The 23,963-nt window shown below is 40.7% G+C and overlaps 1 protein-coding gene across 1 annotated transcript in view; it reads left to right on the forward strand.

Annotated features, from left to right (window-relative positions):
* WDR90 (WD repeat domain 90) overlaps positions 1–21,434 on the forward strand; it is a 1,773,335-nt gene extending 1,751,901 nt beyond the window's left edge. Inside the window, exon 36 of the mRNA XM_044079383.1 lies at positions 21,230–21,434. Coding sequence (XP_043935318.1) covers positions 21,230–21,434 — 205 coding nt within the window. The remainder of the gene's footprint in view (positions 1–21,229) is intronic.
* Positions 21,435–23,963: the final 2,529 nt, after the last annotated feature.

Below are 23,963 nucleotides of genomic sequence, written 5' to 3' on the forward strand. Positions count from 1 at the left end.
ATTTCAAAATAATAGCCCCCTCAATCTTGAGTCCTTATTGGGTAGTTGTAGGAACGACATTTTAGCTTCTAATACAGTGGGAGATGGTATTCGAGATATAGAAGGTTGAAGACAGTTGAAAGGGGTGATATAGCTCAGGCAATAATTGATGGCCTTTTAGCTTTTCAGTGGAATAGGTGGTGGGATTCTTTAGCTTCTGAGAGTAAGAAAATCTGCAATGTTTTAATACAGCTTGAAGAACGTTATGATCACCAGTAGAGAATAGTCTAATATAATTTTGATATAAGGTGGTATGTACCAGTAGCTCTTCTAACTTGGTGGGGGGGAGCAAAGAAACTTGTGATTTTATAGATGAATTGGTACTACTTTAGATACATGTTAGCTGTTGTCTTAGTATGGATTCTAAAAGAGGGTGTTGGATCTAGCCAAACTCCTGAATATTTGTTTTGAGCTTGTAGTCGAATCATCAGTGTAGTTAAACCTACTGCAGAATAGCTTCATTATTTATCCTAAGGGACATTACAAAGTGAATTAAGGAGGTTTTACAAATATTCTTACAAGATTATTTATATGAATGTAGTGTGAGTGCTAGGTAAAGTCTTTCTAGATCATTCTATGAACCATGACATAGGCTTTGGTAGCCCTCAACAAAGTAGGTCATCAGCAAATAGGGTGACTTAAAATCCTAGTGAATCAATTTCTAGGTTATTAATAAATAAAAACAACAACGCGTCCAAAATAGGATCTTGAGGAATGGCACCCTTAGAGTGCTTTATCACAATTATCTGCCCTCTCCCAATTATGACCCAGAAGCTTCTTTCAGCTAGGTATCTCATAAACTAATCAGTAGGCCCACACTAAATCTATTTTTGAGCATAGCCAGTAGTAATAAAAGGTTTGCAGTTTCAGATGTTCTTTTTTTGCTTGACACAGGTGGACTCCCATTAGAAGGCATTTTTTCACATTGCTATTGTAATGCTGCAGCTAACAATTAAGGTACAGTTTTCTAAATCCATGTTCAAAGTGTAAATGAAGGCCACATTTTGTAACATACTCAAAGCTATGAGACATGGAATTTTTGCTAAGGGACGAAATTTAAAGATCAGACAGTAGTGCATGCTGCAGCTATGCTTAGACACATTTGGGACATGGACATTAGTGTGCTTAAGCATATGCAAGGTGACTGTGGGTTAAAGGCTTGGAAGTAAGGGTTGCTGCTAAATTTTCTAAAAGGTAGGATATATCACAGCAAGTCCATGATTGTAATTGTCCTAAAAATCTTTGATAAGGCTAAGAACTACTCAGAAATTGCCTTAAAAGAGAACTGTGTTAGTTAGGTATTTGTATTAGGTATTGCATCATTGGACAGTCCTAATACTTGGGTTTTACAGACGTGAATCATGTATGGATAACTGAGCGTGTAAGCTGTCTAATTGCTGAGCTTGATTGTCTGGGTTGATAACGTAGAGGTCTACTGACTTATTATGATCACCCATTAAATTTTAAATAACCTTCCAGAATACTTTAGGATAAGTAATGAGAAGCACATTCTTGTTTCTAAAGTAGCTAGATTTAGAAATTTTAGTGGCAATCTTGAACAACCTCCAAAGCTAGAGGAACATCTGTGTCCTCTGACTCTTTTCATTCTTGGTGGATTTTTTTGTCATGAGGATATCCAGCAAATTTAAGAACATTCTCCACATCATCACTAAGAATTCTGTTCCAGTCAACCGGTTCACATTTTGAAGGACTGTTTGCTTGATTTTCCCAGTTACAAAGATGGGATTTAATCCAAGTTCTTAGGTGTATACTGGAGAGTTGATTTAGAAGATCATTATGAGTGTAGCCACTGAAGTTTAATGCTTCCCCTGTCCATGTGCTGAAGGACCATTTCAGTTTATGGTTACCTGTCCAGTTGTGTAAGTTTTAAAGAAGGCAAGGGAGCTACTTTATTTGAGATGGAGAGAAAGCTTGATTCCAGAGGGATATGTTTGTTATCCTCTAGAAGAAGTATCTATCTCACCAACAGGTCCGTTTTATATTACCCAATTCTAGTGACTTAAACTTGCATTGTATTTGTGGTGTTCCCAGTTTTATAAATAAGCAGGAAGTTATTTGTAGCCTTTAAGCCTGCAAAGATCACCATCTTACATCTTGCAAAAGATAAAACAGAATGATCAAACATTTGGATGCTTCAGGTAGATTAGGAAAGTCATACCCAAGATTTTTTGTTGTTAAGGAAATGTCTTTTTTTTTCCTCGTTGGTTTTCTGTAATTATTTATTGCTCTCCTTTTAGATCTGAGCTGTGCCTCTGTGCACTAGATTAAGACATTTTCCACCTGAGTTGATGATTTATGAGTCCCTTTTACACCAGAAAATTAAAGTATTATTGCACTTGATGCACTTGTAACTGTTTTGGAGTATTTAAAGTGAAACTGCATTTACACAAAGAACAGCTTGTTTAGCCAGGTGTTGGAGGCTGTCTTAGAAAATATAGTACTTTTTCTTGTGCAAAAAGGTTAAAGGTTAACTGCTGCCATTTTCTCAATGTCTGAGCACTGCTGGTTCTCGGAGTTATTTTCTGGTTTGTTGTTTTGTTCTGTTCTGCATAATTACTGTATATTGCATGTCCATTAGCTGATCTGCATTCTGCTCAGCACCTCCATAGTTGTAGCTGAAGAGAGTGCATAGTGAGTACATTTTCATTTTTTCCATTACTGTCAAACTGTCTTTTGTTCCTCTAGCTTGACAGTTGGCTCGACTGTGCTCAGGGAAGCATTAACTTGTGCTATTCACCATTTGGCTGCCCTGATTTGCTTCTAGCTGTACTGGGAAACGTCAGCGATCTGCATGTTGCTCTTTTGGCACCATTAATACTGTTCTCGTAGTACTCCCCCAGCCCTCCCTTAGGTTCATTGTACACTTAACCAGCCAACACTCAAAGCATGGAACAATTTGCAGGACCATCAAACTTGTCCCTCCCCTCCTTTGCCAGCCTCCTAGTGTTTGGTATCCTAAGGCAGAGTAGTAATTGCCTTTTGCTCACTGACAATGAACATCTACGTAACGCAGAAAATTATGTGTTTGAGAGGTTCTAACACCTAGCTAATATGGAGGAATCCCTTTCATGATTACCAGTACAGAGTGAGCATACCATAATCATACCCTCACCTCAACCGCTACCACGTTTTCAGACAGAGCATACAGCAATGTCATACTCTGATACTGTAAAGAAAAAAAAAATCCATGCCAAAGCCTCCTTGAACTTGTAAGAAAAGGCCTCAGCAGAAATCCGTCAGCTCACCTATACTGTGCACACTTGCATAAGCAAGTCACCAGCAACCATTTTACTCTGTAAAGTATTCATAAACTAGCCTCTGACAAAAATGTCTTAGTGATTGGTGACTCAGTTGTTAATCATACACATTTCTCACTCACCAGGCTGGACAAGGATAAGGCTACTTTCAGCTGTCGTGGGATGCCAGAATCATAGACATCACAAGGGCCCTCAGACAGTTTCCTGCAATGGATAGAACTTTGTGTAATAGTGGTCCATGAGAGTAAATGACCTGGTGTGCAAACCCTGAAGGACATGCAGAACAACCTTTTAGAACTTTCTTTGCATATGACAAGTAAAGGAAAGTTTCTGGCTAAGGAATCAAATCCTTCCTTCACCAGAAGTGATGCCTAGGTATAAAGAAAAAAAATAAATGGGTTTAACAATTGGCTTAATAGCTGGCACCATTCGATGAGGGGCTCCAGTATATCAGCCTATAATAAAATTATCAATAATCCTACATATGTAGTGGTAAACTGACTAATGTTTATCTTATTTGTATACTGCTTTAAACTGCATAATACATAAAGACCTAAAGGTGTTTCTGTTAGGTAAATGACTTTATTAAAATGTGTTTTGAGGTGCAAATACTGTATAAAATTAAATTTTTTCTAGTACTTTTGGACAGACACTGTTGCACTGATGATGCTGGCATTAAAAACTGTATTTCTTATTTACATGGCAAGTGGCAGAATAAGAGACCAGCACAGCAAAAAGGTGTTTCTGCAGGAAAACTGATTTGTACAATATACATGACACGTAAGTTACATACTCTTGTACTGAATAACTATGTGCTGAATTCCTTTGTTAGGTGAGAGGTAGAGCTTAGATGCTAGCTCCCCCCACATATATGTAGAAAAAAATAAATTACTTCAGTAAATCCTGAAAAATATCCTGATTTATTATGTAAGGCATGGTTAAATTAATCTATTCTTTAGCACGTTTTGAAAGGATGGCCTGTATCTCTCATTCAAGGATTTCCTCATACTGGTAAAAGCCTTTGCTCTCTTCATAGTTCATTTTTAGGCAGAGCCCATCTAATGGGCATCCCAACTAAGCAGTTTCATGTTACCCTAAACTGGGCCACATTAAGGTGGATCTTGTGAGTACCAGAGGTCTCAGTAACAAATCGTCCAATCTTGAGACACTTTTGCATCTGAAACATGTCCCTGTATGTTGTAATTACAAAGACTTGGTTTAAATGTAAATAAAGCACTACCTCCATACCTGTGTTGTGTGCCCTTCCATAGCTGATGGAAACAGTGTTGTATCTCTGTGTATGTCAGAGGTCACATCTCATCTGCACTGATGGCACAGAAATGCACAAATTGAGATCTTAGAGTTTCAGTTTAAAAGTCGCCATATTAAATCATGTTGCAGAACCCCCTCCATGCCCTCATATGATAGTGTTAGACTCTTGGAAGCTTTATAAAAAATAAATAAATAAATCCTGTAAACAACAACTACATAATCCTAGGTGATGTCAATTACCCCTCCAAAGATTGGAGTGCCCATACATGTAACGTGTGTTATGCCGATAGATTTTTTGATTTGCTAAACAGGAGTTCTTGTGAAATAAATAGTATCCCCACTAGAAGCCAGAATATTCTGTTTTTTTACACATTTAATCAATTCACTTGGGTTTACATGCAGTTACGGAAAAGAAAAAAAAACTTATAAACATTTTTCATTGGCATCCAGCGTTATACATATGCTTGCTTTTTTAAGACTTGTCATTGACTTCAACATTACATAAATTGCTCAAACCCTTCTTTCCCTTAAATTTCACTCCTACTCCTCCTCCTGAACATTATTTACATGTTTTGTTCCCATAAATTCCATGTATTTGTATTTAATTTGTCTCTTCCCTTTTCTAAAGATCCCACAACCTGTTCTTGTATCTCCTTTACGATATTAAGTATTTCAATTATGGTCGGTTTAGATTTTTAATTCCATTCTCTAGTAATTCCTTTTTTGGCAATTAATAACATTAAACTTAACAAGGACTTTCAACTTCTACTCAATTTAGAGCTTGTGTCCCAGTTCAAAAGAATAATTTCATTAGTTTCAATCATTTTGCTGCCCCAAACTTTCAGACAAAGTATTCTGGAATTTTAAAAATCTGCCAAAATGTTACATTCCCAAAAACATGTTCCCAGTTACCTCCCTCTTTCCACACTTCCATACAAAAATCCTAAACCTACTGAATGTTTTGCATATGGCTGGGGGGGCATATAGATGTTTTCCCACTGTTCCTTTGTCCATCACCTTTCCTTTCTCTCTGTCTCTTCCCAGTCTTTTCTAACCTCTGCTGATTGATTCTTATCTTCCAGTATTTTATATGTCCTACTAATTATCCCTTTTTTAACTGTAGCTTGTATTCTAGACTCAGCTAAAAACTTAACCAGATCTATTTTTTTTACTTAGCACCATCTCTTTCTCTTTGCCTTTATTCTGTTATCAGCCCCTGTACCTGTACCAGCCCCCTTGTTTCTCATTTGCCAGTTATGTCAGAACATAAACCGATATCATTTAATCTCAGAACCGTAAGTCTGTAACCAGCATTTCCATATGTAAGGCTTTAGAAGAGACATTCATTATATGATTAACTCTCTAAATTTAACTATGACATCGCTACCATAGGCTCCAACTCAGTGGCCATCTTTATATCAGTAATTCCAGAATTTGGGGTAGGTCTGAAGCCTTTGCCAAGTTTAGATAGACAGTATTTACAATTTTAACTTTATTTAATGGCTCTGTGGCTCTTTGTGACTCTTTTGTTTTGAAAACTTCAGCCAAGTTAGGTAGGGCTGACCGATCCCAGATAAAGCCAGACTGTTTTGGTTTGAGGAATTATAAGTTGACAGCATCCTTATTTGTGAATTCCATGATGGTATAGTCCATTAGCCTTGCTAGCCTCATTTGAACAGGAATCCGTTTCCAGGCTAGAAGTTAGGTCATCCTTCTGAAAAGTGACCAGTACATATGTGCTTGAAACTACAGGTTCATTACCTGTGAAAAGGCTGAGATTAAATAGGTTTACTATGGAGTCTGTAAGGTAGTATTTTATACTATCAAGGAAAAAGCCTAGTATGTCTTCCAGACCCATTGAACTATTTTTTTTTTTTTGAAGAGGGCTTTTTAGTACTTGTTTTAAAGTAATTGTGGGAGGGAAGGGGACTCTGTGGTTGCTGTGGGGGGAGTCCTGGAGGGGATAAAGAGGAGAAATTTGAGATGCGTGTTGTCTGCTAGCATATCTGCAGTATCCTTGGGGGTCAGAGTGAGTGGTAGTATTTGATACCAGTTCAGTGCAGGGTATTGTTTCTAAAGTTTCTTACATAGTTAAAAAAAAGGTTTTATAATTACTATAATTTATATTTGCAGATCTTAATTTCTTGCCTTACTAATTTAATTATCCACTTGAGGTCACTTTTTAATTGAGGAGATATGTGTTTATTTCTTAGGGCTATGAGTTTTTTTTTCTCATTCTTCAAAGTTTGTTACTTGGTTTGTACCAAAGGGATTAATTTCTGAGCTCAGCATTATATTTGTGACAAATGAGGCAGAAGATTCAGTGAATGCGTTTAGGTGGAAATAGAGATCGATGGTATAAGTGGCACTTTCAAATATGGGGACCTCATGGGGTGTAGAGCTTTTAAATCTATTTAGGTAGGAAGCTAATGCTAAGACATTTGCCTTGGAGTAGTCTGAAGATAGACAAATGAGGGGGCATCTTAGAATTTAGATCTTACAGGGAATGGTGTGTCACGGTGGTCAGATCTGACTACAGAAGGAACAGCTACAGATGTGTGGCACAATGGTCCTATATTCATAAGAACCTGATTTAGTTAGTTTGAGCCCCTAGTATAGAGGAGGCACTTATTCATTGAGAGAGCTGATGTTGGAGATATCCAGGAAATTTTGTGCATATTTATTTCTGGTGTTTGTCAGATGGTTTATGGATGAATAGTTGAAACCACCCTGAATTATTACATTAGATTCAGTAGTTAGGAATTCTAATTTGCTTAAGGTAGATTTACTTTCATTTAAAAGGATATACAGGAGTTCTAGGTAACTATCTTGCTGGATAAATTGACAGATAATGTTTTTTTTTAATATAAATAGATAATCCCCCATCATCACCAGAGACACAGCCACCATGCCTCCCCCTGCCAGTAGAGGGTGTAGGCTTAACTACAGTCCATTAGCAAGAGTTGCTGTTGAGTAGCTTTAATTTGGAAATTAAATGTTGAGGTGTTGAAGCCAGTGGAGTGATTTTCTCCACTGTGCAAGTTTTTGTCCTTTTTGCTACTGTGGTGTGACCGTGGAGTTGGGCTATATATTATTGTGGGATGAGGTGCAGTGGGGGCTTGTCTCCTTTAAAAAAAAAAGTTTCTGTTTTTTTTCTCTTTTTTTTTGACTCTCTGATTTTGGTAAATTGTGAGTTGAAAAACTGCTTTGGTTACTTGTAATAAACAGAGGGTCTAAACATCCGATATGCACTAAAAACTAGATAGGGAGGGGGGTGTCACTAGATTGGAACAATGTTTGCGTTATACAGATATCTATATTTTCAAGGGTAGGAAGGCCTCAAGGGTAGACAGTTTTTTGTTTAGGTTTATAGCTTTGGGCAGTGCCATGTTAATATATGCTTGATTGAAATCTGCTAGGTTGTAAAGTGTAGGAGTCTGATTTTACCCAAGACAAGGTACTATGGAGGCAGAGAATGCCTTTGATAATATGCTGAAGCCCCAAGCAGAGATGTGCAGGATATCTCATTAAAGTAGGACTGTTGACTCATTTGAGTCTTTCTTAAATGTCATCAGTTTCTGGACTATTTGTTGAAGCCATTTTTTGTTTGCATTTTGAAATTTTGTGGTGATAACAGGTTATTGTTCAAGACTAGTTGTCAGCCAGCCACAGAAGCATATGTAGAGAGCCCAGCCATGTCACTGTTTATATTGAGTCGTATACATATTTTGGCGAAAGGAATCTAAGAGTCTTGGTTTTTCACATTTTGGTGGCTGACCGTCACTTTCTTTGCTCAGCCTGGTGAGTGATATATCTGTATGCAGAGTTATTGAGTCCCCTATAAGAAGAATGTTTTCATCTGTAGAAGTATGCTGTGAAAGATGTAGGGTCTTCTACATAATGCTTTGGTGACCCGTGTTAGTGATGGTAGCAGTACTGTGTTTGGTGGGTGAGGTGTGATTTTGCTGCCTAGGTTTATGCAGGTTTGTATGTTGTCTGGGAGGATTTTGGAGGGATAATTTTTTAGCACCTTTGCTTATGTAAGTTTGGTATTAGGGTTGTGATGTCTTTGTGTAGATCTGTAATGAGCACTGACAATCTGGGTACATGAGGAACATAAGAAATTTGCCAGTTTGAACATGTATATACACCTCTCATAACTGGATTCTGTGTCTGGTGACAGTAAGGAGTTACCAGTGTGCATGAAGCAATTCCTGCACTGCCTCAATGTGCCTAATGCATGTAGGCTGACAACAGAAGGAGTACTGGTAGACTGCTTCCATGGTGCCTGGAATATGGATGGGGGAGTGCAGTAAGTTGCTGGTAGTATGCTACTATAGTACATCTGTAGTAGTTTAGGTTCTTAACTGCCATTTACAAGATATATCAATGCCAATTGGTAAAATACTAAAGTATTTCACAGATCATGCAAAAACAGACAACTAGTAGCAATGTTTGTAGTACCATATAGTAAAAAGACGCAAGTTGTAGGCATGGATGCCCTAAAACCTAAAATAATATATGGCAGACACAGTTCAGATTGCAGCCATGGGTGCCACAAATAGCTCAGCAGCTCAGTATAACAAAATTTACAGATATTACATGTGATAATTGACTCAGGTAATTTACCATTATGTGCAAACTTGACTGAAGTTGTAGGCAAAGGTTTTTTTTTTAAATAGCTGTATAACCAAGCTGTATAGTGATCACTCAGACATTTAGGACACATGAACTATTTGAAGTATCTCTTTACTCTCCTGGTCACCATTGTATCTAGGAGAGTGTAATTCTTAGAGGGACTGGACAGGTGGATTCATCTAGGATTTGAGTTACCAGGGAAAGCCATAGTTATGCCTTCACTGGTCCCATCCAGAGGAAATTCAAGTCACCTTTAGTAGCTTTTTGGAGTGATCCTAGGCTGTTTTAGAAAGAATCCCTTAAAAGAATATTAATGAAAAGGGTGGTCAAATATATTTTGCTTGCCCCCCCTACACACACACGCACACACAGTGCAAGCTGAAAGACTAACCAGTCAGGTGATTGATCATTTAGCGAGAATGCTTATTAACCAAACTAGATGGAATTGTCCTTTTTAGAAGTGATAGCACCTCACTCCCATTTATTTGTCACAGGCTTTTATATTGACAAGGGAATCTGGATTTTCACAGTGGATCCAAGATTCCAGATTAGCAGTTTTATTGTTCATGTTGTGTGTGTTTATAAAGGTTGATCTGATGTCAATTTTCGTTTTATACTTGACATATGGGTTCAGGCCCGATATCGGAATCAACTTGGCTGTTACTACAGCTTGTGCAGTGCAAAAACTCTTGAGCATCACCTCTACCCAAAATCCTTCTCTCCCAGTTACCTCAGATCTTGTTTGCTGCTTTTCTAGAGCTAAGTAAATTTTTTTGACTTTTTTCTTCAGATTTTTTTCTCTCTTTTTGCTGATTTTGTCATGTAATTCCTGTGTCTTTCTCTAAATATTCTTATATGTCTATCATTCTACCCTTGAAGTTTTTGTATCTCTCCCTTTTCCGTACATTTCTGTGTACCTTGCACTATCGTTGTTGATAGCCCCCTTTCCGTACAGTCCTGTGTACCTTGTACTATCATTGTTGATAGTTCCTTTCACTTTTACTCTTCTTTCCTTTGCTAAACAAAAAAATAAAACTTTCCTATTTAGTATCCTTTTGAGTGTGCGTTTTGTCTTTTCCTTTTTGGTGCAAGTGCGGTGTGTACGTTTGCTAGCTTTTTTGTTATGGCTTAAAACCTAAGGGTCCCTCTGGCCTCAAGAAATGCCAGTAGTGCGGCCATAACATTTCACTCTCAAGTTTGCACCTGTTGTGCGTCTATTGTTTAGGGCCTGTTCATTTACAAAAACAGTATTTGCCATGGCTTTAATCATAGGGCCCTTGTTGAAAGAAAAAGATTAATCCTAAAGGGTTTGATTCCTTCTGCCTTTGGAGAAGCCATATCTGCTCATGACAGAAGTAAAACTGATATTTATTCCCCTTCCTCCCCATACTCATTGAAGAAGGCTAAAAAGAGAAGTCTGTAGGTACCATCATCTCCTTCGACACTGACACTTAAAAAAGCTAGATCCTCCGTTCATAAGTTCTTTGGATCCAGTGGATACCAGGTCTAAGCCACATAACACATGCACTCATGTCACTCCACAACAAGTACAAATATGACTCTGTCATTGTCCATGTTGGTGTGAATGACCTGAGACGTACCTCCCTGGACTACATGAAAAGAGATATGGAGGAGCTCTCTGATCTTGTAGCCCAGGCAGGTATGACCCCTAGCCCTGAGTAACATTCTGCCATCATCCAGAATGATACCACAGTACAAGAACAAAATGATTGACTTCAACAATTGGCTAAGCCTCTGGTGTCATTCTAGGGGGATCCAGTATTTGTCTGCCTGGGATGACATGATCGACAGACCACGATGCTTTGCCAGAGATGGCCTGCACCTGTCGCCCTTGGGATTCCGGATACTGGCTAAGGCTCTTGCCACACCCCTATAGTGCCTTTTCTAGGCAAGGTTCAAATGACAAATTCACCATCGTAACAGGTACAAGTCAGCAAAATCTGAGGATAATGCTACTCCATGCTAGAAGTCTAAACCTCAAAATGCACTCACTCAAGGCACTCCTTAAAATGGAGAACATAGACGTCTGTGCAGTGACAGAGACTTGGTTCAAAGCTCCAGAGAGCACCCCTGCATTACCAGGCTATAATTCATACCACAACTTTTGGCCACCTAACCCGGACCGAAGCACTAAAAGCAGAGGAGTTCCATATTCATTAAGGATATCTACACCTCCAGGCTAGTTGCACAGCATAATGCATCCAAGATTATTCAAGTGCAACTAACTCTGGGCAAGACCAGAATCCAAATTGTAGCTTGCTACAGACGCCTCCCCACCATGCCCCAGGATTCCCAGTCCTCATTTCTTGATACACTGGAAAATATTAGGGTACAACCCAACACCCTAATAATGGGCGATTTCAACTAATCCACCATTAACTGAGAAAACTACTCATGTACCGACTCTTTTGCTCAACATTTTCCAAAATTCATAAATTCCAATGCCTTGGTTCAGCTTATTCACACCCCCACCAGGGGCAAGCAGTATCCTAGACCTGGTCATTACCAACATGGGTGACCGGTGTTCCACACCAGAGGTCAATTCCTCGTTGGTCAGATCCGACCACAAGCTAATCACCCTAGACATCCACATCCCGCCCCCACCCCCCATTAGGGAAACCACCGTAAAAAATTTCTCCAAAGCCAACTTCACACTTCTTAAGACAGAAGTGGCAAACTTCATGACACCCATGAAGATGGACAATAGAGGTACAACTGCTGAATCCTACACAAATACACTGTATATAAGCACTTACACGAGTGCATGGATCGTGCTATCCTTAACAGAACCAAGATGCTATCCTCCAAAAAAAGGAAGCCAATCTGGTGGTCCTCTGCCATAAACAAACTCTACAACAGAAGAAAGAAACTGTTGCAAAAGAGTAAAATCCCATGACTGGAGGAGCTCCCTGGTTAGCCTCAGTAAGAAGCTGAGATCCCTCATAAAATCCTCCAAAGCTAATTGCGAAAACAAAATTGCCACTGACTCTAAAGACAACCACAAAGCATTCTATAGCTATGTCAAGAATCTCAATGGCAACATTCAGATCTGCTCTGAGTTACAGCACAATGGCACTAAATATACAGAGCCAACTGATATTGCCAACATCCTGGCAGATAGGTTCAGTGCTATCTTTACCCCCCTCTCACCCCCTAGAGGGCCCATCTCTATACCGGAAGAATGCAAAGTTCCTGTAATCATGGCTGCACAGGTTAAAAACACACTTTCCAAAACCAAGAACACAGCATCCATGGGACCTGACAATATCCCAGGCTGCGTTCTACACAAACTACAGAATGAACTGGCACCCCACCTAAGTACCATGTTCAGTCATAGCCTCACATCAGGCTTTGTGCCCACTAACTGGCGCACAGCAACAATTATCCTACTCCACAAAGGAGGAGCCATGGCGGACCCCGGGAACTATTGCCCCATTAGCCTGACGAGACTGGTTTGCAAGGCCATGGAACGGATCATCATGGAACTTATAAACAAAGACATTGGTAATCTCCAAACTCTGGACCCCCACCCAGTTCGGGTTTGTAAAAGGCAGATCATGTCTCCTAAACCTGATAGACTTCTTTGAAGCAGTCACCAAAGCCATAGATGAGGGTAAGTTGGTTCACACCGCCTATTTAGATCTCGCCAAGGTTTTCGACACCATCCCCCACTCTGGAATTATAGATAAACTCACTAAACTAGGTATAAATCCCTATGTCACAAGATGGTTTGCCAACTGGCTCATGGACAGAACCCACACTGTGAAAGTAGCAGACTCCAAATACGACTTCAGACCACTGACTAGTGGAGTACCACAGGGTTCAGTCCTGGGTCCTCTCCTGTTAGCCTGTACTTCAGAGAAGTAGATACCAAACACAGAAGGTCTTTGGCTAATGAAGTTTGCAGATGACTGCAAACTGGGAGCCATAATCGAAACTCCTAACGATGTGGACATCCTACAAAAGGGCCTCACTGAGACAGATGTCTGGTGTCAAAGCCATGGCCTGAAGCTCAATGCCAAAAAGGGCATTGTTGATCCCCTGTGGTAAAAAAAAACTGTACCCATGAACTACCACATAGGTGGTAGTCTACTAAACACCAAAAGTGTGATAAGAGACCTTGGGACACAGGTGGATAGTAGTCTCTCCTTTGATAATCACATCGCCACAGTGGTCAGGAAATCCTTGTACGTGGTACACCTCATCACAAATGTTTCTCATCCAGAAAAAAGAGGTCATTGTTCCCTTCTACTCATCACTCATTAGACCCATTATAGAGTACAGCGCCCCTTTTGGTATGTACCTCACAGGACATCTACAACAACTGGAGAGGCCACAGAAATACCTCACAAAGAGGATTACTGGCCTCAGACAGATGCCCTACGCAGACCGTCTCAAAAAACTCCAGCTTTACTCCGTCGCATATCGCCTACTCAGAGGCGATCTCTGCCTAGCATACAAAGCTATGTCAAACCCAGAGCTGTTGGACATGCTTCACATAAAGAAATCCCAATCCCTCCGAGCTACACGCTGTAGGGACCTAAACCTTGTCACCACAATAAACAGAACATGCTGGAGGGATAGATTCCTGTCCCAGAGACTTCCCATACTCTGGAACAAACTACCTATCTATGTCAAACAGAGCTCCTCATTTTCACTCTTCAAGAAAAATATTGATGATTGGATGGGAAATAGGAAATTCACCCTGGGGATCACTTCTGTGGCTCTGCTCGACAGGGGCACAGGAAAATAATTTTCTTGGGTGGCGAAAGCCAGGGTACCTTTTTGGTTAGGCTTATATATGCCCTAGGGCCAATAGCCTAGTACCTATCTATGAACCTATAAGGCTTCAGTACCGGAAGAATCATTGGCACTGACCATTGCTGCAGACTGAAATTTTGACGCTGAAGTCTTCTGTACACGGGCAATTTCAGTCTTCGGCTGAAGAAGTATTGCTCCCTGGTTCTTCCTTAACACCAACTACATCGGGACAGAGTGTTGACACAGTACAGAAAAAAGTTTTGGCTAGGACAACTTACTCCCCATCTGTTGATCCTTTTGTGGGTGAATTACCTGAAGTTTTTTGAAAAGGCCTAAATCACCCCCTCTAATCTCCATCCGTTACACCAAAAATCTTACAGAAGGTGACTTGGAGAGATTGGTGAATAAAATCTTGTGGTCCAGGGGATTTACAGAACTCCCTTCAGCTCCGACCCCTATGGGTTTAGGAGCAGAACTTTCTTTTACCCCTTTAACTATGCCTTCTCTGAGGTATTAGAGTTTCCAGCTCCGAGTCATCTGGTGCCGACTGTATCAGGTCTGGAGAGCTCTCTTCCTTCTGAACCAGTTATTTCAGATCCAGAGACCTCTTGGAGTTGTATCTGCCTTATTGGCTCTGAGGAGCCGGGGTTGACCCCAATTTTTTCGGAGCCATCCCTGCACCTTGGAAGCCTTGGCACGGTTTAGTTTGGCTCCAGCTTCTGTCTTGAGGGGCTGTCTCATCAAAGCAGGGAGTGACCATGGTTCTGAGGCAGTCTCTCTCTGTTCTAGGCTCCCTTCCCTTTTCGGGAGGGGCAGACTTTGAGGCAATGTAGAGACCCTGTCTGTTGCCGTCCCTCATTCGGCCCCTTCCTCCACAAAGCAAATACCTTCCTCATACTCGTTCGACCTTTGTCTCCACTGGGCAGTGAGTGCTGAATCCTCAGGAGCCTCAGATACAGATTCTGTCATCTTCTGATACCTCACCAGACTATCCCCCTGAGAAGGTTCACAGAAGACACTGATTTTGATGAAGGGGAAGAGTTTTGAAACACAGGGATGATTGGAAGACCCAGAATCCTTTCTCTGAGGAATCAGTTTAACTACAGGCTTTCGGTACTCACCCGTCTACCTCTAGGGTGACTCTGCCCACTGACAAGCTCATTCAGTTGATCTCTCACTGGGCGTGGAAGGCACCAGACACCACTGAACCCATCCCCAAGAGACCGGACAAAATTTTATCTGCTCCTGAGGATAAACAATTCTGTCCTAAGGATTAGCAGTAGATGGCATGGTTGTAGTGGCCACCACCAAAAAGGAACTTGTTGAAGAGAGTTCTTTTTATTCATCCACCCAACACAGAGTCTTGGGCGGTGGATAGATTTGGGAAGTGGGTTTACACTTCATCAACCTTCGCTTTAAGGTCTTTGAATTTCCTGTCACATTTTACCAGACTTCAAAAGGGATCTTATCAAGGAGCTGTCTGATACCCTGCCAAGAGCTGTTACTGAGGAAGTCCAAAGAAAAGATGTTTCCCAGTTGGCCACCCTAGAGTCTGTGTCAAATTCGTCCATGAGGTTCCTTGCACATGCAGCCAGAGGGACCACCACAGTGGCGGGTTCAGGCATAGCCATAAGGAGATACACCTGGATGCGCTCATGTGATTTTGCGGAGCCATTTAAATCTTCATTCGAGACTGCTCCTTTTGCAAGATTGTCTCTGTTTGGCCCAAAAGTTTGAGAGACATTATCCAGGTGTGAGAAGAATGGTAAGACCCTTTCTGCTGTGGGCGTATGTTTTGCCATTCCCCAAAGATCCTTTACTAGAATCAGAGGGGTGGTGGAAAGATGTGGTCCAAAACGTCCCAAGGGCCTTTACAGGATACATGTGGAGCCAGTTTTCCCAAGGGCAGAGGGGGGAACTACATTGGAAGATGTCCATGCGGCAGAGGTGGTCCGCAGAACCAGGGATTTGGGGGCTCCTTCCCAGGTAAGCTCTTTCAGAGTTCCTGAAAGGGAGGGCCTGATTGTCTTCCTCTGGAGGCATTTGGAGTGATGCTTACCCTTGAACCAAAACACTTGGCTAAAAATAACAGATTTTTGAGTGCAGAGGATTATTTCCAGAAATGTTAGCATGCCCTTTTCTTTTCACCCCCCCCCCCCCAATATGGAAAAGAATCCCCAATGTTGTACCCAGTCAGAGGGAACCAGCAGTTCTAGAACTTCAAAAACTGCTAGAGAAAAGAGTCAGCCAAGAAGTCCCACCACACCAGAGAGGATCCAGAACTTATTCAAGATTCTTTTTAGTGCCAAAAAAGACAGTGGATTGGAGACCAGTTTTGGCTCTGTGTATTGAACAAATCAGTTTGGCAAACAAAATTCCAGATGGTCTTGGTACAGGCAATTCTTATGTTTTTGGAAAAGGATGACTGGATGCTTGCTAGATCATCAGAATGCATATTATCACATAATAATGGACAAATACTCCAAAATGTTCCTCCACTTCCGGCTGGGAGCCAGTCATTACCAATTCAGGGTGCTGCCCTTTGGTCTCACCACAGCCCTCAGGGTGTTCACCAAGTGTGTGGCAGTAGTAGCAGCTCACTTGAAACCTCAAGGATTCCAGGTGTTTCCGTCCTTGGATGACTGGCTCATTGCCACTCTGACCAGGCATTGATTGATAGAAGCAAGGGATTAGTTCTCCAGACCTGTGTATTCTTAAGAATCACTATAAATTATGAAAAATCTCATCTGACTCCAAACAGAGTTTAGAGTTTATAGGGGCAGTGATAAATACGACAACAACTGTAGCATCCCTTCCTCCTGTGAGATTTCAGAAAATCAGGACACAGGTTCAAAAAAATAATCCACAGCAAGAAAGTATCTGCTCATCTAATTTTACAGGCTCTATGTTCTTTGGCAGCAGCAATAACTGTAGTTCCCCTAGTAAGATCGTAAAATATCACATGAGAGTTCTGCAATGGCTGCATGCATTTCTATGGTCAGTGCTATACCAACCCGTGTCAGACCAGATTTTGATCACCAGTCATTGCAGAAAAGATCTAACTTGCTGAATACATTCCAAAGAAATTCTCTTGGGCCGCCCCTTCGTACTTCAGAATCCTAGGCTGTAATGACCAGGGACAACTCCCATATGGGGTGGGTGGGCATTTTTTGGGCAAGATTGTCCAAGGCACTTGGTCCCCCTTAGAGGCCAACTTCCATATCAATGTTCTGGAGTTAAGAGCAGTGCTTTTAGCGTTGCAAGCCTTTCAAACTGCTCTTCCTGGGGGTACAATTGCAATTCAAACAGACAATATATCAGTAGTTTGGTACATCAACAAACATGAAGGAATCAAATCTTTCCCACTTTGTCAAGAAGCTTTCAGAGTCTGGCAGTGGGCAATGTCTTCCAACTGCTTTGTGATAAAAACACACATTCGGGGAGTTCCAATGTGATAGCAGACAGACTGAGATAGATGTATTCTCCAGCCTTACGAATGGTCTCTCAATCTAAAGGTGACAGAAAAGATTTTCCTTCAATGGGGCCAGCCTTGCTGCAGTCTGTTTGCCTCTCTCCTAAACAACAAGTGCAGCAACTACTTTGCCCTGATCCCCCCTCCAGGGAAGTCCCCAAGAGATGCTCTTCTCCACACCTGGCCCCCCGGACTCCTATATGCCTTTCCCCCGATACCTCTAATCCCAAAATTCTTACAGAAAGTACTCAGGATGAAGAGCAAAGTAATCCTCATTGCACCTTATTGGCCTCAATAGATATGGTTCTACTTTCTTTGGACTTGTTTGATTGAATAACCTGACCTTAGATCCTGGACCCAGCTCCAGACCTTCTGTCCCATCCAGAGGGATTAGTTCATCCAAACATTCTGAACCTCAAGCTGACAGCATGGTTCCTCCAGTTCCATTAATTGCCAGGTGAGTTAACCTTTCTTCTCCGGTACATCAAATTCTCTCAGCTTCTCATAAGCCTTCCACCTGTAAACTCTGTACTAGTAAGTGGAAGAGATTTACCATTTGGGTTTGCGAAAGGGATAGTTATCCCTTTTTTGCATCTGTTGATAATATTTTAGATTTCTCTCTTTTTGCTGATATTGTCATGTAATTCCTGTGTCTTTCTCTAAATATTCTTATATCTCTATCATTCTACCCTTGAAGTTTTTGTATCTCTCCCTTTTCCGTACATTTCTGTGTACCTTGCACTATCGTTGTTGATGGCCCCCTTTCCGTACAGTCCTGTGTACCTTGTACTATCATTGTTGATAGTTCCTTTCACTTTTACTCTTCTTTCATTTGCTAAACAAAAAAATAAAACTTTCCTATTTAGTATCCTGTCAGATTCGCACCTGTTGTGCGTGTATTGTTTGGGTCCTGTTCATTTACAAGAAGATTGCAGTATTTGCCATGGCTTTAATCATAGGGCCCTTATTGAAAGAAAAAAATTATCCTAAAAGGTTTGATTCCTTCTGCCTTTGGAGAAGCCATATCTGCTCATGACAGAAGTACTCCATGAAGAAGGCTAAAAAGAGAAGTCTGTAGGTGCCATCATCTCCTTCGACACTGACACTTAAAGCTAGATCCTCCATTCATAAGTTCTTCGGATCCAGTGTATACCAGGTCTAAGGCATCAGTACCGGAAAAATCATTGCCACTGACCATTGCTTACTATGAATTTTTTGCATCTATTGATGATAATTTAGATTTCTTAGCTTTTGTTTTCAATGCAGGTGCTTCCCCGTCTACCATTAAAATTCAGTTAGCAGCAATTTCATATTTCCCTAATGGCTTGGAAGAATGTTCTTTGGCTTCTCTATAAAAGGGAGATTTTTGTTGAAACCTCCTATTAAGGACCCTCCTCCACCTTGGGATCTAATTCTAGTGTTACAAACCATTGTGCATTCCCCCTTTGAACCATCTGCAGACTGTGATCTAAAGTATTTGTCATGGAAAACTTTATTTTTGGTGGCAATAACCTCTGCTAGAAGGATTACAGAAATTCAAGCATTGTCATGTAAGACCACCTTATCTGATTTTTCACAAAGGCAGAGTTTCCTTACGGACAAATTCCACTTTTCTACCTAAGGTGTTGTCAGAGTCTAAAATCAATCAGACTATTAATTTACCAGTATTTTTTTCCCAATTTTACAAACAAAGGTGAATATTGTTTGCATTTGTTATATGTTCACAGACAGTTGTGCTTTTTATCTACTCAGAACAAAAGGCATAAGAAAATCTGACCAACTATCTTTCTCTTTTTCAAGTACAAGGTCTGGTAAACAAGTCAGCAAGGTGACCTTGGCCAGATGGATCAAGGATTGTATATCCTTCATGTATAACAAGAATAAAATAGAGTTGCCTCGGCCTGTTAAGGCACATTCTGCAAGATCTGTAGCCATTTCAGCAGTTTTCCACTCAAGAGCAATCCAAAGTAAAACCAAGACTCACTCCTCCAAAAAGAGGAAACCAGTCTGGTGGTCCCCGGCCATAAATAAGCTATACAACAGAAGGAGGAAACTATTACATGACAGAGCAAAATCCCAAAAAGGAAAGGCATCACTGATCAGTATTAGCAAGAAACTACGATCCCTCATAAAATCATCCAAGGCCAGTTTCGAAAGAAAAATTGCCAAAGACTCTAAAGATAATCACAAAGCCTTCTTTAGCTTTGTCAAGAATCTAGCTGGCAACTCTCAGATATGCTAGTGCAAAATGGCAAAAAATACACTGAACCAACTGACATTGCTAACATCATGGCTGACAGGTTCAGTGCAAACTTTACCCCCCACCCCCACCCCCAAAAGGGCCCGTGTCCATCCCAGAAGAATGCAGAGCCCCAGACATCACTGACATGCAGGTAACTCATGTCATACCTGTAGGGGAGAGCGTTCTAAAATTCAAAATCATTCTACATTCTAGCCTGTTAAGTTCATCTTTAAAACTATCTCCAGATTTTAAGAAAGACCATGCCAACACACTAAAGAACAAACTAGTCTCTGAGTCCCCCCGTGTGCGGATGCAAAATAGCAGCCTTACAGGACTGTTCATATTACATTTTCTCACATCCCCCAAGTGCACCATGATTCTAACCTTAACCTTTCTCTTAGTTTGCCCAACATACCATTTAGTTTGCTGGCAACCACATCCAATAATGTACACAACACCTTGGGAGTTGCAATAAAAAGTCTCCCTGGCCCTGTATAACCTGCCATTAATCTTGCACCTGCTTAAATTCTTAACCCTACCTCAAACGAAATAATGACCACATGCTCGTGTGCCCTCTGTCTGTGCCCTACCACAAAAACCACAATCCCCACTTAATATTTCCTTCAGATTGTCATATCTCCCATAGGAGGACGTAATATACTTTGAAAAAAGATGTCCCATGATTGCATCCTCCGATACTAAATGCCAATGTTCTCTAACAGTTTTCTCTAAGGTAGTTGAGAAGGGGGAATATTTAGTCACAAAAAACAGCCTCTTCTGTTCCATATCCCCCTCCTTTGAAACCCCTGCATATTCAAAATGCTATTATCGCATCTCTTTCCCTTGTTCTCAATACTATTCCAAGCTTGTTCTTCTTGTGTCTTTCTTATTAGTGTTTTGCTGATACAGTGGTACCAATGATGTCCTTATTTCAGTATCAGAAATTCTTGAGACCACATGTTGAGTACTGTATGCAGTTTTTGAACTAAACTGATTTAAGGAGAGTGATGTCAGAGTATTTGAAGACAATGGTGTTTCTTGTAGGAGATGTGGTAGACTTTATCTTCAACAAGAAGCACCATGAGTGATTGTACATATAATTGTAGTTTATGCATTTTCTGTAAATGTTCTGCAAAGTGTTTTTATTCTATTGATTTTTTACTGTGATTTTATTATGCTGTATTTGGTGGTGCTTTCTTCAATGAAATTCCATCTTTTGAACAGTCATATTTGAAAGTCCTTCTTAGATGATTAATAATAACTGATTGCCCTGCATGTGAAGCAAGTTATTCAATGTTCAGTGATTTTAATTTGCTTTCTTAATCAATGTTATGACAGTGTGTACTTTTCTAGCATTGTATGATATGCAAAAATGTAGTACATTTTGGAAGTTCCTTATAATAGCTTTTATCTTTTTTTATTTCTCAAAAGTGGTTGTAAATTGTAAAATAATTAATATTGCATCACTGTGAATGTTTTTTTATTCCAGTATTTTCACCCTAATAGGTCACATTCTGTTTTGCTGGTGCATGAAATGACATTGGATGGCACAGTGGTCAGTGCTGCATTTGATGAAGTTTTGGACATGGGAATTGTAGGCACTACTGCAGGGACACTGTGGTACATCAACTGGGCAGAAAATACAAGTATTCGTTTAATCAGTGGGCACAAAAATAAGGTAAGAGTGTTTGAAATTGGGAAATTTAAGTAAGCTGAAAAGTTTATTATGGAGACTGTGGCATCATATCCTGTGTAGGGTGTGGATCAGTCATGTTACAAAATTGTCCCACATCATTATATGGCACACTTTATTTTTAGCAGAGTGTCTGGGCATATCCTTTCTTGTTTCTTTGAAAATTTGCCCAGCGATGTCAGAGAAGCGCCTTGAATAATGAAGTGGTGGGTCATCCAAAATTGGATTATTTTGCACCCAAGAGGGCTTTCTTTGCAAGACACAGTGTTTTTTTTTTTTTTCATAATTTAAAATTATAGGTTATAGGCAAGTGCTAGGCAACCTGTAGACCATCACAAGCATAGCAAAAGAAAATTTCCAAAATTCCCTCCATCCTCATGCACGAAGGGCAAGACAACATAACATAAACTAGAGTAGAATTTGAGGCTACACTTCCAATTATTTAGTTTTACCTTGAAGGTGGCAAGGGTGCTGCTCTGTCCGATATGTGCTGCAACATTTTTCAGAGACAAGGTATACATTTGTGTATGAATCTGTCGTGTTAATGTGCCTTACTTTGTTGTTGAAGGTTTAGATCTTATTTTGTCCCCCTTGATTGGTTAGGTTATCATCCTCAAGATGGATCAGAACTGGCATTTTTTTTTTCATCAGAGCTTCACCAGTGCTATAAGTATGACATAATTCTTTGTGAGGAATACCCCAGATCTCATTTGCTGCTCTTTAGAGTCAGACAATTACTAGTGCTTAAATGTTTAGGTCCTATCTACTGAATCTGATAGATATCTTTGAGAAAGTCACTGAAACACCAGATTACAGTAAATTGGTCTATATTGCCTATGTGGATTTAGCCAAGGCATTTGATACAAGCCCTAGTAATTGTCACTCAGCCCTTTGGAGGGTGGGGGGCACAGTTATGTTCTTTATGCTACTGAGCTGTTCCACTTGCTGGCCTGGGCTGTAAGCAAGTTTCCTTCTCTTTAGAAGTAGCTGCCTCCAGTGCCTGTTGATCTTGCCCGTGCCAGACTTGATACTGTGGCTTCTATGATCTGACAGTGTTTCCTTCCCAGACATTATAGACATTATTGAAAAACTGACACAATTAAACATTAACCCCTACTTAACTCATTAAATAACAGTGGGTCACAGAAAAGACCCACTCTGTCAGAGTTGGTGGCATACACTTCAGAAAGGCAGGTCATCAGTGGCATCCCACAAGGCTGCTTTTTGTTGCCACTCCTCTTTGGTATGTATCTGTTAAGGCAATTTTGCCCGGCTAGAAATAAAAATTAAACAAAAAAAAAAACAGTGTTTCCTCAAAAGGAAAATCAAACTCATTGTAAGCACTAAATAAGCTACAAATTACTACAGCACTCTACTTTTCTCACTTGTCTAGAGGAAAACAGTTTTTAGTACTTAATAAATAAGCACCTATCCAGGCATGTCTAAGGGTCAGCTCCCGGTGTTTTCTCCAATCTACCTGATGAATCTGGGCAACTTGGAGCAATACAGTAATTGCCTCATGTACACAGACAACCCTCTCCTCCTACCACGCAACACTACAACCTGTGAGAGATGTACTTATATAGCCAAACTGGAAGCAAAGCTCTCTTCACCTAAGACTGGACTAGACAGTCAAGAGGAGAAGGTAAACACTTACACCACACCACACTTATTACATAGTCCCTCAAAACCTACACCACCAAAATGCACACATAGAAACACAAAACACACACCTACATTTGCGGAGGCTCTCAAAAAAATCTACCTAAGCAACAGGGACCTCCAAAGCAGAAACACAAGCAACCTCCAACCCCCAACACAACCCAAATGACACATAGCCCACAAACTCAGTATTCCACTCAACCATAGCCTATAAGGCATAACAATATACCCAACACTCTAGTCATAGGTGACTCTATAGTCAGGCACACTGATGTTCCACTCACCAGGCTAAACAAGGAGAAAGTTACTGTCAGCTGCATGTCAGGTGCCAGGATCGGCCACGCAACACATGCAGTCAGGTCACTCCACAAGAAGTACAGATATGACTCTGTCATTGTCCATGTTGGTGTGGATGACCTGAGACGTACCTCCCTGGACTACATGAAAAGGGACATGGAGGAGCTGTTCGATCTTGTAGCCCAGGCAGGTATGACCCTAGCCCTGAGTAGCATCCTGCCATCACCCAGAATGATACCACAGTACAATGACAAAATGATTGACTTCAACAATTGGCTAAGCTTCTGGTGTCATTCTAAGGGGATCCAGTATTTGTCTGCCTGGGATGACATGATCAACAAACCACAACGCTTTGCCAGAGATGACCTGCACCTGTTGCCCTTGGGATTCTGGATATTGGCTAAGGCTCTTGCCACCCCTATAGTGCCTTTTTTAGGCAAGATTCAAATGACAAATTCACCACTGTAACAGGTGCAAGCAAGCAAAATCTGAGGGTAATGCTACTTAATGCTAGAAGTCTAAACCTCAAAATGCACTTACTCTAGGCACTCCTTAAAATGGAGAACATCGACATCTGTGCAGTGACAG

Source organism: Protopterus annectens, chromosome 8.part0 (assembly GCF_019279795.1).
Source record: "Protopterus annectens isolate FY-2018-M chromosome 8.part0, PAN1.0, whole genome shotgun sequence".
Taxonomy (NCBI): Eukaryota; Metazoa; Chordata; order Ceratodontiformes; family Protopteridae; genus Protopterus; species Protopterus annectens.